Genomic DNA, 12,906 nt, shown 5'->3' with positions numbered 1-12,906 from the left:
TCGGGTTTGTGGTAGACATTTTCTCATGGATATTTTTTAAAAATGTTTGTTTGGGTTGGCTTTGAGTAATTTAGCATAACATAATAGCTAGCCTGCTTGCTAACGTCATCTCAACAGCGTGTTATCTGTTTCACTGCCAAAAGAGTGAGTGTGCGCTGGGTGCTGTTTTGGGGAAGCAAACATCTGTCATCGGGTTTGTGGTAGACATTTTCTCATGGATATTTTTTTTTTTTAATGTTTGTTTGGGTCGTCTTTAAGTGATTTAGCATAACATAAAAGCTAGCCTGCTAGCTAACGTCTTCTCAACAGCGCGTTATTTGTTTCTCTGCCAAAAGAGTGTGTGTGTGTGTGTGTGTGTTATTAATCCAAGCAACAAAAAAGTAGCCAGTCTGAATTTCCACTAACTGCCAACTGGACTGCAATTTACCTCCTGTAAAAATCTTTTTGATACCTGAAAGGTTTCTAACGGTTACTTTACGCTCACCAGGCCATTGCAGTTGCTGAGCACCACTCGAGTGGCACCACGCCGGTTTTGCAAGAATCCCACGTAATGGCAGTTGTCCACCATGTTGTGGCGCCACTCCATGCCATCGCGGCCCCAGTACTCCACCGAGAAGTGCTTGGAGACCAGGTGAGGGGTGAGAGTCAGGTTTAAGTGGAAGTGCTTCCCGTAGGCGGAGAGGCTGTAAAAAAGCTGGGACTCGGGCGGTTCCGGATACGGGCCAGCCGAGGGGTCGGCCGCCCCGCGTCTCCGTCGGCCGGGTCGGTGGTGCTTCACGGTGTAGCTCAGGAACTCTCCGTTCTCATCCACTCGCACAGGGACAGTCAGCTGGTAGTGCTGCAGGTAGGACAGGAACTCCTCTGTGAACACATGCGATGACAGCCGATGTTAAAAGGGGACAACAGCGATGCTGCGATTATCACGTTCTTATTAGTTGCGAGAATATGATTGGGAACTTTGGACATCCTACCTTGAGAGTTGTGTGAAAGGCGATTGATGCTCTGAAATTCGGAAGCAGCCATGACCACCAGGCTCAATGTCCAAGTCAGCGTCTTCCACAAAATTTCCATAATTCTTGGAAAGATGTGACATGAGGAAAGGGGTGGCGGGTTATGGGACTGGGGGGGGGGGGGAGGGGATGGGATGGGATGGAGGAGGGGGAAGAGGCTGCTACAGTCGGACTAAAAACATGCGCTCAGTCCGAGGCCAAACCATAACAACTCCATGGTTTGCGTCCCCTCGCTGGCTTGAGGAAAAAAAAAAAAAAAAAAAAAAGGTCTGCGCGTATCCCGGATGCTCAGATTTCTCCCGGAGGCAAGCGCGTCCACGTCACAGCGGAGGCCTCACGATTCATGTCCACAGCTCGGCCAAAACGCGGCGATCCATCAGACGCTCAGGTGGAACTCCGGAGAGGAAGCTCTACATCGGAAACTTGCCTCGGCCCATCCATCTGCATTCCTGCCAAAGGGATCGATCAAAAGCGTTAGGACGACCATGCTCGCTTCTCGGCGTCGCCGTCTTTGTTTTCCAAAACAGAGGCTCTTTGGAGGCTGAATGACATGACCGCCATTTTTTTTTTTAAGATTAAGGACCAAATTATGAAGACGTAAAAAGAAGATCCAACTGAGATTGATGAGTAAAAGAGCAACATTTTCATCAGGAAATAATTCAGAGATCGTCTTTGGACTGATTGTTTTGGATTCGGAAGAACATTTCCACCATTTCCAATATTACAATAAAACTATGAAGACATTAAAAGAAAACCTTTTCATTCCAAAACTTATCAGGGAAACATCAGGGCATCCGTGAGGTCCTTTGGACTGATTGTTTTGAAATCCAAACGACATTTCCACCATTTCTTATATCAAAGACCAAGTTATAAAGACGTTAGAATGACAATTTATCAAAGACAACCTTCATTCTTGAACAAATACGCATTTGGGAAGTCTTTCATGAATATATCATACTGTACGCGTTTAAGACAACATCAAAGACAGTGTTGTCTCTTGAGCTTTTGCAGGTGTACCAAGTAAAGGGGAGTACATTTTCGGACAAAACTTTTTTGTAAATGTTGAAGACAATCAGGAGTCTTTGGTCAAGTGTATATAAAAAATAAAAATAAAACACACATTAAAAACACAACGCACCTAATGTGAACAATGACAATATTTGATCCAAGACAACTTGGTAAACACAACACGTGTCTTTGAAAGATCAAAGACACAAGAGTCCAATGAACTTGTTTCTGAGAAAGACGGAGGACAATTGACTGCGCATTCTCAAGTCTTTAACCAACCAAAAGAGGAAGAAAATACTGACGTGCCATACGGTACAGTACCAATTTAGTCCTCACTGCTCTTGTGTTTTTGTGCAGGTGTGCCCAATGAGGAGTGCGTTTTTGGACAGCACTTTCCAAAGACAACGAGCACCTGTCATACAGTTAGATAAAGTGAGTGGGTCCCCATTTACCGCGGTAGTGGTCAGCTCCGATCCAAGTGTGCTTGATGCGCGTCCAAAAAGCCGATGTCCGCCCCACGAAGCACCGGCCCGGTGCGTGCTCCTGCGCTCATCTCCTGGCGGACTCCTCGGTCATCCTCTCGGCTGCGCATGGAAGCAACCCAGTCGCTCGGAATCACAACAAAACGAAACAATGCACTCTCCTCCAGCGGGGCTCTCTCTCTCTCTCTCTCTCTCTCTCTCTCTCTCTCTCTCTCTCTCTCTCTCTCTCTCTCTCTCTCTCTATTTCAAACCCGTATAATCTTGACTCAGGCTGGCTTAAAAAGTGAGTTGAGGTTGCAAGAGGAGGGGAGATGGGGTGAGAGTGGGGAGGTTGGGCGGTGGTGGTGGGGTGGGGTGGGGTGGGGTGGGGGGGGGGGGGTGTAGTGCACGCATGCATGCATGCAAAGGAGAGAGAGAGAGCGAGTTGGACTTTCGGCTTTGGAGGATCGCACTCACCGGGGTATGTCCCACTTCAAATTGGCAGCTTTCCCCCCGTCTCCCTTTTAGGGAGGGGGTGACGTCAGTGCAGATGTGCCTCTCTTCAAATCATCTGTGCGCATGTCCATCACGGTCAAAAACCTCAGCACCCCCTCTGGACGTCACCCACGAAGTTGAACTGCGGTTGTCATGGTGACAAGCTACTTTTAATAATTACTGTCCTGCCCCCCCCCCCCCCCCCCCAATTTAAGTAGTCATTAGAAATCCACTAATATGTTCCATAGACACTGACAGACTTGGTGGTGACTGTCTATGTTTGTCACACACGCAAGTGATGATTATGTGGCAGCCTAACATCATTTTCAAAACACGACTCGCTTCACGTTGGTCATTTTGTAGGTGGCGACCCCGTGAGGCTGATGGAAGGAACTGCGATCTTTCAATCACAGAAGGGACACTGGAGAGATCACCAACACTCCACAACAAAGTGTTTTGTGTATATACGGGTGGTTAAATTATTATTATTTTTTTTTAAAGACGATGTAGTCTTCCACTAACTTACTGTAAAAGTATGCATATATGTGCCATTTTTGTTTGGTGGGTGGAGTACTATGACATCATGTGCCTGGGCTCAAAGGCTAGGAAAGACTGTTAAACAGGTAGTTAGAGTTTATAGAACATAAAGTGACATACATCTTTGGTAACCATTCACTCAAGTTAGAAAATGTGGTAATTGCTTGTTGATAAAAAGAGGGAAGTAGATGTTCACATTTTGTAGTTCCGCTCCACTTCTGTAGTGAACCAATGTAGAAACAGTCGTATCAACTTTAGAATTGTGATACTAACCCAACAATAATCACATTACCAAAGTTTAATCTCAGAGCATTTAAAAGAACAAGACACAATTTACTTATCGATGAATTGTTGTCGTATGAAGTTACTTGTGATCCCCCCCCAACCTAACAACACATTTATTATTTGACCAAAGTATAGATTCGCAAGCGGAAAAAGAAACATGGAAAATAGCGGGAAGAAGAGCAAAGGGAGTGGCCTTCTATCTTGATAAGGCAGCACGTATGCTTCTCCCCCTCATCAGTTCCTCTGTACAGCAACCGCACACGGTAAGAGTAGCTTCTTATTCTATTTTCATCATTTCTTACACGCCCATAAAACAAATAAACTTGCTACCTTAGGTTTGGGGTAACCAAAAGATCCAATATGGTTTTCTGATATTTCTGTACAAACTATTACAATTATATATATATATATATATATTATTATTTTTTAAGAACAAAAGGCATATGATTACAGAAATAGTCCTATTTTTTCCGAGAACCAACCATTTTTTTGGTCCAGTAAATCAGTTTCGCACTAAGTTAACTAAAAATCTATCTAAATAACGATTTGAAAACTGTTCTGAAAGACAAAATGCAAAAGAAAATATGAGGAATTGACCATTCGACACTGCAATATTGTCAAATGATTATTGTATTACACTGGTCAACACACATTTTGGCGGCAAGAAAATATGACCGGTTTTAAGGTATTTTGATGTCACTGAATGTGAAAAGGACATTGTTCTTTCCAAATTGGCTCTACTAGTTTTTGAGATATTCCGGGTTTTTTTGTTTTTGTTTTTAAAAGTGCTATTATTACTATTGTGAAAGATGGCTACCATTGCATAGAGAGCATTCTATATGCAAATCATGTTTCATGTGACAATTCTGGCAATTTTAGTTTAACAAATGTTAACACAGGTGAAGTCAAAGCACAAACACTACTTTTCCTAACACTCAAAGTACATTTCATAAACTGTCAATGCATGTTAATTATCAATTTTAATTGTAAAAAATATGGATATCTCAAAATTACCCAAAAATCATTCAATATTCTTGGCACCCGGGAAAAAAAAAATGTTGGCCAGTGTTATTATAACAGCATGTTTTATGTGTACCTAATGTTGTGAATTTGAGTGAGATTAGTAAAGTCTTTCTCATTCCAGCTATCATCATCACAATCAGTCATCATCATGGCGGTAACGAATCAACCAGGCAGATATCCGGCCTCTGACTTCCAGACCGGCTTGTGTGACTTCTGCGACGATTGCGGAACTTGTAAGTCCCCCCCCCCCCCCAAAAAAAAAAAAACGTTGACTGTCAATATGCACATAGGCATTATGAACTTGCGGTTCACATGTTGAGCAGATCCAGCACAAACAGTTGACCAAAAGTCAACACTAAAAAAACAATAAAAAAAAAAAACAAAGAGATTACTTTATACAGCATAGAGCAATATAAGTCAGATGGCAAAATTTGCCACGAACAAGATAAAGGAATTAGGCTTGGTGTCATGTGGCGCTAGCGCTGAGCAATATGGCCTGAAAAATAAAAAATCTGATATACATTTTTTTTTTCCTTTCACGTATTGCAAAACTTTTGACACAATGTTACTTTAGTTTCTCCCCCCCCCCCCCCCCCCTGATTTTGCTATATCTGAATAGCTAACACATGCTAAAATTGATGAATCTCCTTCATGTTGCTAAATAAATGAACTCCGTGTGAATGCATGCAGGTGTACCTCAGGTTGCGTCGCCCATCCCTTTCTCCTTCTTGCGTGCGCAGGCTGCTACGGCCTGTGGTGCTTCCCGTGCTTGAGCTGCACCGTCGCCGGCGACATGGACGAGTGCTGCCTGTGCGGCTTGAGCGTGGCCATCCGCAGCGTCTACCGGACCCGATACAACATCAACGTACGTGCGCATGGCGGAAACAACTCGCTGTTCTCCAAAATGGAGCTGGACCATTGCCAAGGATGTCCACTTCTGAGCCTTTCTGTGACTCGACCAGTCTCTGAATCCCTCTGAGAACATCCCGTTTGAAGCTTCCAGATTGCTACAGAGATACTGAGAGACTGGGGGAGTGACAGAAAGGATAAGAAGTGGACGTCCTTGGAAATGTTCATTGATGAAACACCTGCAGTGAATTTTGACAATCGGTTGCTTGTTTCTATACTTTTTATAAAAACACGGCCATTAGGTGTGTTGAAGACAAAAATCATATTCAATGTTTACTTAATTTCAACATTTCTTGACAATAATATGTTATACGTGACCTCACTAGTCTAAACATGACATTCTGATTAATATTACATTTGCAAAATATGAGTTAAGCAGCAAAATCCAGCAGGTTTTTTTTTCAATTTTAGAAGGCGGCCATTTTGTCACTTGCTGTTGACTGAAGATGACATCACAGTTGCTCAGGCGAGCAACTGTGATGTCATTTTCACTCGACTGCAAGTGGCAAAATGGCTGTCTTCTAAAATAGATTTTTTTTTTTTAACTGCTGGATTTTGCTGCAATAACACAATAATGGCCGTATTTAGACTAGCAGGGCTACATGGAACATATTATTGTAAAACTAAATTGATTAAACCAATGTGAGTTACAGTTGATAAAGTATACATATACATAATATTAAAAAACACAGGCTAGGCTAATTAAAGATAGGAGTTTCTTCAACATTTACAAATTTATGTTAGTTACCTCATACGAAGACTAAAGAATTGAGAAATGTGACACACACCGCCGACGCCCAACTTCCTTTGTGATGATGAGACGGCATGTTTACTCAGCGAGGCCATTGTTCTCCACCCTCTCAATCACTCAGTCAAACAAAAGTACATGCCTGCGCGTTTACAGGGTTCCCTATGCAGCGACTTCATGGCCAATATGTGCTGCCTGGTGTGCGCCACCTGCCAGCTTAAGAGAGACATCGACCGGAGAAAGGAGCAAGGCATCTTCTGAGGAGGAGCGCGTTGAAGCAAAACCACCTGTCCTGGTGAGTTAATCATTGCTCAACTCAAGAATGCTGGAAGGAAACGTTTGACCTCAATCTGATTGTAGTGCTGTTGCTTCTGTGTGATAAGAAAGCTACTGTCATAAAAGAGAAAATTAATACTGGTGACGGTTGCTCATATCTTGTGTTAACGCCTTTTTGTTATCTGTTGCAGGTTTCTTCATCTCTAAGAAGAGCTTGAATTATCATCTTTATGATTGGTAATGGTGGTGATCTTTCAATAAAGAAGCTTTTAAATGGGAGTCTGATGGTTGCTTTTTTTTTATTTTTTGGGTGCGAAGATTTCAATAAAACGTGTTGTTTAAAAAAAAAATCAAAGCTAGTCTAAAGCGCCCCCACTAGTCTAATCACCGCATTCTGATTAAGGGCATTTGTGGAATATGAATTAAGCAGCAAAATCCACCCATGGTTATCCATCTCACGGGGCGGCCATTTTGCCACTTGCTGTCAAATGACAGTTGCTTGGGGCTCAGGGAACGACCAATCCCAGCTCAGCTTGCAAACGTCACACAGCCCAACTCAGAAAGCAGGTTACACTATTAGCTTATTTGCAATTTGCTACTCACAAATTCACAAACCTATCCTCTGTTAGTCGCCCTGTCTTATAGAAAAGTAGTGCTTCGCCACCATCTTTGTAGCTGGAGTCGTCAATTTTCGCTATTATAAAGTAAGTGACTGGTGCCGTTGGTGAACGTAGTTTTTCGGCGGTGTGTTGAAAAAGAGCAGATTGAGCCGCTAGCTGTGTGCACATTTAATCATATGTCATGTCAACTCTGTGTGTAATCACATTGGCCGTATGCTTGTAGCCAATAAAATGCCAGAGCATACACACAAGAGCACTTGTGTCATCAACGCTAACATGAGTCACTGCGGGCAACAGGCAATAAAAATGTGCCTTTGGAATATTCAGCCAATGGGGTGTGAACGGTGGAGAGATATATTTCCTTTGGCGCACCTTGTGATGATGTAAAAAATTAAAGAAGGGGGCTCGAGATGGGGTGACTTTTATTGACTCATCTGGGACTCCAGGGCCTGGGCGGCCCACTCGGGAGCTGCCTGTCGGATCTTTTCCAGGAGGTTGTTGACCTGGAAACACAGCGACTGGATCTGCTTGTCCCACGTGGGTAGCGGCTCTCGTGCTGAAAACAACATAAAAGTTCATTTGTTAGAAACATATAGTATATATATATAGACATTATCATTATAAAATAGTTGACATCTAGAGCTTTACGAGTAGCGCGCGTATGTTAATTCGAGTAGTTTTGACTTATTAGTTAACATGTTCCTATCAGAAAGTTGTGCAGAAATGCCATAAGTAGTGGAAAAATCACAAGTAGCTTAAGAAAGTCATTCTACTAGTGTGTTGTATTGTCTTATTAGTGAGGACAAAACATACTAGTACATAGTCCAGGAGCTGGATATCAAGGATATCAATAAATGCTCACCAGTCCATCACAACTTTAGTATGAGGGAGCCCCCTGCTGTCCGCATGACACATTTTTGTTTTTGTCATGGTGGCCTTTTCCACACACAAGGTGTGCACACTTATGCAAGCACATTATTTCAGTTTAATTTTTTACTTCACTTCTCAAAAATATTTATTTTACCGAGTTGTACGGGTCAAAGGCCACATTCAGGCTGGGAAAACTTTTGGAATGTTTCACTTTGGTCTCATTTTCTTTTTTTTTATCCTAAAAACACATTTGAACATATCCACTATAAAAGCCTTGTAATAAGGTTAAATGTGTTTAAACATTGTTGGAAGGGTTAAATTACTACTACTAAAAAAAAAAAAAATTCTCCTGAATAATATATTATGTGGTCTCTCTCTGTCGCAGATTTTCACCTATCACTGGTTGATTAACGGATTTTTACTGTAGTTGCCCAAAAAAAAAACGTGCCACTCACTCTCAAAGTGCACGATGCTATCAATCTGGTCGATGAAGCCGTTCATGCGTCCTTCAGTGATCATTTGCGACGCAATCTTCTCAGCCTGTACATAGAAATCAATAATAAATCAATTAAAGAGTCGTAAAATAACTGAATAAAACAAAGTACAATTGGCTGTACTTTGCTCTGAAATTGCAAGTCAAGGTTGTCGTGGAAGGAGGAAAATGAAATCAACATAGTAATAAATGACGCCCAAAGTGCAATATTTCGGAAGCGGTAACATGTCATCATCGGGGGATTTTCCTGCATCTATTGAACTCACTTTGGCCGGAGGGATTTCCAAAAGTGCTCCGAGCTCTTCAAAGGTGATGTTGTTGTAAAGTTTACTGGCGGAGAGAAGGTTGTGTTCGATCACGGCTCTGTCCAAGATGCTGGAGCCTGAAGAGAAGTTCATATGTCAGGTCAATATAAATATCAATTCATAATAAGCATGGAATGATATTAAGATAATGTGATGTACAAATTACAATGGCTTAATTTTTTATTTTTTTTAAATGAACAAATGCACATACATATTTTCTCCATTCTTAAAATGCTTCTGAATACCTCTGGCGAGAAAGTAACTGATCCTATGTGGCCCTCGCGTGACCCCTCCCTCATTTATGTTGCTAAGCCCTTCTTCTATGTAATCTGCAAATTTCTCTTTTTGAATTAAACAAATGAATGTTTTCCATCTACCCACTCCACAGGCTACCGTTATTGTTCTTGCCATGAACACGTTTCCAATTTCTAATCCAAATCCAGGTGATCTGAATTGATTGCACAGGTGCAACTAATGCTGCAACGTGGGAGCGTAAAGTTCCTTATGGGTACTGACCGTCTGCCGTGGTGGCCTTCTGGTGAGGCATGAGCATGGCGGCAAATTCTTGCAGCTGGTTCCCCCGGATGATGCGGTCCAGATACATTTTCTCGAGAATCCCGTACGCGGCCAGCTGCTGGCAGCGCTCATCTTTGAAGAGGGTGGCCAACATGCGGGAACGTTGCTGGCCTAGAATACCGGGAAAATAAAGACGACCATTGACAAACTCCCTCCTTGCAATTGGTGTTGACAATTTAGCACTTTTCTTGCTCGATAGAGCAACTTTGCCTCTCCCAAAACACAAGACAGCAACTTTTAAAGTTTGGAAACTTTTAGCAGCTGTTAAAAAGTGACTCTAATGCACAAAATTTCCATATACGGTACATGAAAAATAAATAAAATGTATTTTCTGTCACAGTTATTTCTTTCCTTCAAACTAAGGTATAAGTTAACATATGCATGAATAATTAGGTGTTGCCAAAAATGTAAATACAAATGAATAATACAGCTTTCAGGATGTATAGAGGAACAAACTAAGCCATGCCGTGAATTATTATTATTATTTTTTTAAAGGTTTTCAGGAGTAAATGTACTACTTTTCTATTAGACAGCACTATAGCCTCGTTAAATGAAGCTACCCTCTTATTGTAATAAAGTTTCTAGGTAGCAAGATGGCTCCAAAGCTGCACTTTTATATTAGACAGGGCTGAGTTTTCAGCAAATAATGGAGGAATGGTTAACAACTAACAAACATCTGGTTGTTCGTGAGAATATTAAACCCACAAATTAGTATTTTGTGTGCAAATTATACCTAGCCTATATCATGGCCACATTTTAATATTTTGTGGTTAAAAAAAATAGCTTTTTGTGCACATTATATTTATGATGTGACCACAATTTAACCCCCCCCCCCCCCCGTCACTACACACATTTCAGATTGTTAATACTACTTAGTCTGTATTTCTGACTAACTGCCCTCTGTAATGCTGAACACCGTTTTTTTTTAAAGCAACAAATAAGACGCATCATTAGTAGCATCCTCTAAAAATGAGTTGACCGCACCTGCAGACGCCAAAATGGTGCAGTTGAGCGCGTGCTTGAGCGCCTCTAGACGCTCGCTCTCGTGGACGATGGATTTATAAGACAGCTCGTTGTATCGCTGCGCTGCTTCAATGAACTTCCTCCTGAAGTCGAGGACTCTGGCGTAGCACACCTAAGTGAGTAATGCCTTTAACATGGGAATCTGCAGCCTTTTGTTTTGACCATTTCTGACAACCACCCCCCACACCTGCTCACCTTGTAATGTATTTGCAGCTGTTCATTGGAGGACTCATTCTGAAGAAGCGAGGCTCTGTTGATGTAGGCCTCAGCCTGCACCGGGTCGTCGTCCTCCAGATAGAGGCGGGCTATTTTCAGGTAAGTGTCCAACTTGTAGTCGACATTATACTGCCTAGAGGGAACGGAAACAGAACTCTTAAAAAGATGAAGAAGGATGAAAAGAAAAAGGTGAAAAGACAGGCTTACTTTTGCCCCGTCTCCAGAGGAATGCCGACTAAAACCTGGGCGGCGTTCCTCCAGTCGCCCTCCTTTTCATAAATAGTTGCTAAGTGCTGTCTGATGGAGGCCACCTGCGCACCGTTAAGAACATCACATTATCATGGAGATCTTTAGACAGAGCGACGCACTGACAGTCAGACGGACCGTCAGACAGGCCACAGAACAACCGACAGTCTGACAAGTCAAACGACTGACTGACAGAAAGAGAAAAAAAAATGATGTCACATGTTTTCTGTAAGTAATAGTCTATCTTCCAGTAATATTTGCATAATTAGAATAAAATGGGACCTCTAATACAGTGGCCTCTCTGCACTCTCCTATTTAGCTCACTCCACAGGTTTTTAATGGGGTTGAGGTCTGGGGACTGAGATGGCCATGGGACGAGCTTGATTCTTTGTCTGGTGAACTATTTCTACAATTTTCAATATGAGAATATGCTTCTGCAATAAAAAACTGGACATATTTTAAGACCGTTAACACATTAAAGTTTTGAGTAATAGTTTACCTGCTCCTCAAAGGAAATGACCCTTGGCTGGATCTTCTCTAAGGTGAAGTGATACACCGCTTTGGCCGTGGCGTCGGGCAAGTTGGGCAGATGTGTGCAGAAGTCCGTGAGCAGTTGTCTCGAGATGACTAAACTCACGTTTTCATTGACCACTATAAGGGGATAAAAAAATTGAGGAAACTGTATTCTTATGGAGAATGAGTACTATTAGCAACCGCTTTAAAAGTGAATTAAAGTGCTACATACTTGCTTCAACAAAGGCCCTCAAGGATTCAAGCTGATCTGCATCTGTGAATTGGACAGCCCTTTCCAAGATTTGTCTATATCTTGAAGGAGATATACAAAGTTATGCAACTTTTTTCACAATCTAAAACGGTTCTCAGCAATATTATTTTAGAAATAATTAAATTTCACCCATGACTCCAGTGTTTTTTCTGATGTTTTCAGGTTTTGCTGTGATTTTTTTTTTGTATGGGTTTCACAGTCAAAATAGTGGTTTTGCAACAACACTGGGGTCAGTGCAGTCTGCTGACAGCCTTTTTACTTACTGACCCTATTAGAGAGTTAAAATTAAAGGTAATAGAGCCTTGCAGTCTGTTGCCTCTTACATTTTTAAAAAGCAATTAAAAACACATTTGTTTAGGCAGGCATTCCAGTAAAACTTATTTGGAATTTTCTGGTACTAATTGCATAATGCTCTATATTTTAACAATGTGAAGCACTTTGCCTGACCTCTCTTGACAAGAGCTGTACAAACAAAATTTACATACTTTCAATTCAACCATGATAGTAATAGTATGTTGTCCATCGATAAGCTAAAAGTAGTTGCTAGCTACTAAAATGAAAACGTGCAAATGGTGTCAATATTTGTGTGGCTCGGACGCTATTCACAACCTTACTGTTTTTATTCTTTACTCTATATTGATAAGATAAGTTTTAATCGCAAATAAACTTCATTCTGAAAAATCACCTATTTCGCTTGCTAAGCAAAGTAGCTAATGTTAGCTTAGCTTGGTCTGTCATGGTAACCCCGGCACCCTTTTAGTCTAACGGGGTGCTTCATATTCTGTACAGGGCCAGTTTGATAATAGACAGATAAAATAAAAAAACACGTTTCTGGTAAACGCCACGTACTTGGCCGAGAGATCTTTGTGGGAGCCAAACGAATTCATCAGCTGTGCGAGCTCCTGCCGCACTTCGGTGGCCATGGTCGCGCCGTCCGGGTTGTCAACAACGCCGCTTCCGCCGCCGAAAAGGGGAACTTCCGTTTAGTGACGCTAAATTAAAAATATTCAATTTTATTTTA

At 41.8% G+C, this 12,906-nt stretch overlaps 3 protein-coding genes across 4 annotated transcripts in view; 1 reads left to right on the top strand and 2 right to left on the bottom strand.

The window, feature by feature from the left end:
• The window catches only part of adamts6 (ADAM metallopeptidase with thrombospondin type 1 motif, 6), a 47,040-nt gene extending 44,353 nt beyond the window's left edge, over positions 1 to 2,687 (bottom strand). For both annotated transcript variants that reach the window (XM_086096641.1, XM_086096642.1), the window contains exons 1-3: positions 2,471 to 2,687; positions 972 to 1,459; positions 485 to 861 (exon numbers count right to left, since the gene is read on the bottom strand). In XM_086096641.1, the coding sequence (XP_085952767.1) occupies positions 485 to 861; positions 972 to 1,071 (477 nt within the window). In that variant the 5' untranslated portion in view covers positions 1,072 to 1,459; positions 2,471 to 2,687. The remainder of the gene's footprint in view (positions 1 to 484; positions 862 to 971; positions 1,460 to 2,470) is intronic.
• A 675-nt stretch (positions 2,688 to 3,362) lies between these two features.
• Positions 3,363 to 7,030, top strand: LOC147161585 (placenta-specific gene 8 protein-like). The gene is made up of 5 exons (XM_086096645.1): positions 3,363 to 4,059; positions 4,941 to 5,052; positions 5,560 to 5,684; positions 6,633 to 6,771; positions 6,944 to 7,030. Exons 1-4 carry the CDS (start codon positions 4,015 to 4,017, stop codon positions 6,735 to 6,737), a joined length of 387 nt encoding a protein of 128 aa, XP_085952771.1. The 5' UTR covers positions 3,363 to 4,014; the 3' UTR covers positions 6,738 to 6,771; positions 6,944 to 7,030.
• A 495-nt stretch (positions 7,031 to 7,525) lies between these two features.
• cops4 (COP9 constitutive photomorphogenic homolog subunit 4 (Arabidopsis)) lies at positions 7,526 to 12,834 on the bottom strand. Its single transcript, XM_086096644.1, has 10 exons — positions 12,735 to 12,834; positions 11,847 to 11,926; positions 11,601 to 11,752; positions 11,063 to 11,166; positions 10,835 to 10,988; positions 10,601 to 10,751; positions 9,557 to 9,727; positions 9,002 to 9,117; positions 8,698 to 8,782; positions 7,526 to 7,928 (listed from the first exon to the last, which is right to left on the bottom strand). Exons 1-10 carry the CDS (start codon positions 12,806 to 12,808, stop codon positions 7,795 to 7,797), a joined length of 1,221 nt encoding a protein of 406 aa, XP_085952770.1. The 5' UTR covers positions 12,809 to 12,834; the 3' UTR covers positions 7,526 to 7,794.
• Positions 12,835 to 12,906: the final 72 nt, after the last annotated feature.

The sequence above is a fragment of the Leptonotus elevatus genome, chromosome 15 (genome assembly GCF_054856555.1).
Source record: "Leptonotus elevatus isolate MCC_2025b chromosome 15, RoL_Lele_1.0, whole genome shotgun sequence".
NCBI classification, from domain to species: domain Eukaryota; kingdom Metazoa; phylum Chordata; class Actinopteri; order Syngnathiformes; family Syngnathidae; genus Leptonotus; species Leptonotus elevatus.
This window is presented reverse-complemented; position numbering and strand designations above follow the sequence as displayed.

What these genes read in the sequence shown, in the direction of transcription:
- cops4 (XM_086096644.1), bottom strand. Translation starts at nt 12,808, where the DNA reads ATGGCCACCGAAGTGCGGCAGGAGCTCGCACAGCTGATGAATTCGTTT. An exon ending in CCTCTGGAGACGGGGCAAAA is followed by an intron (nt 10,989 to 11,062) that starts GTAAGCCTGTCT and finishes CGTTCCCTCTAG; the next exon opens with GCAGTATAATGTCGACTACA. An exon ending in TGGAAATCCCTCCGGCCAAA is followed by an intron (nt 8,783 to 9,001) that starts GTGAGTTCAATA and finishes TTCTATGTACAG; the next exon opens with GCTGAGAAGATTGCGTCGCA.
- LOC147161585 (XM_086096645.1), top strand. Translation starts at nt 4,015, where the DNA reads ATGCTTCTCCCCCTCATCAGTTCCTCTGTACAGCAACCGCACACG. An exon ending in CTGTACAGCAACCGCACACG is followed by an intron (nt 4,060 to 4,940) that starts GTAAGAGTAGCT and finishes TTCTCATTCCAG; the next exon opens with CTATCATCATCACAATCAGT. An exon ending in GGACCCGATACAACATCAAC is followed by an intron (nt 5,685 to 6,632) that starts GTACGTGCGCAT and finishes GCGCGTTTACAG; the next exon opens with GGTTCCCTATGCAGCGACTT.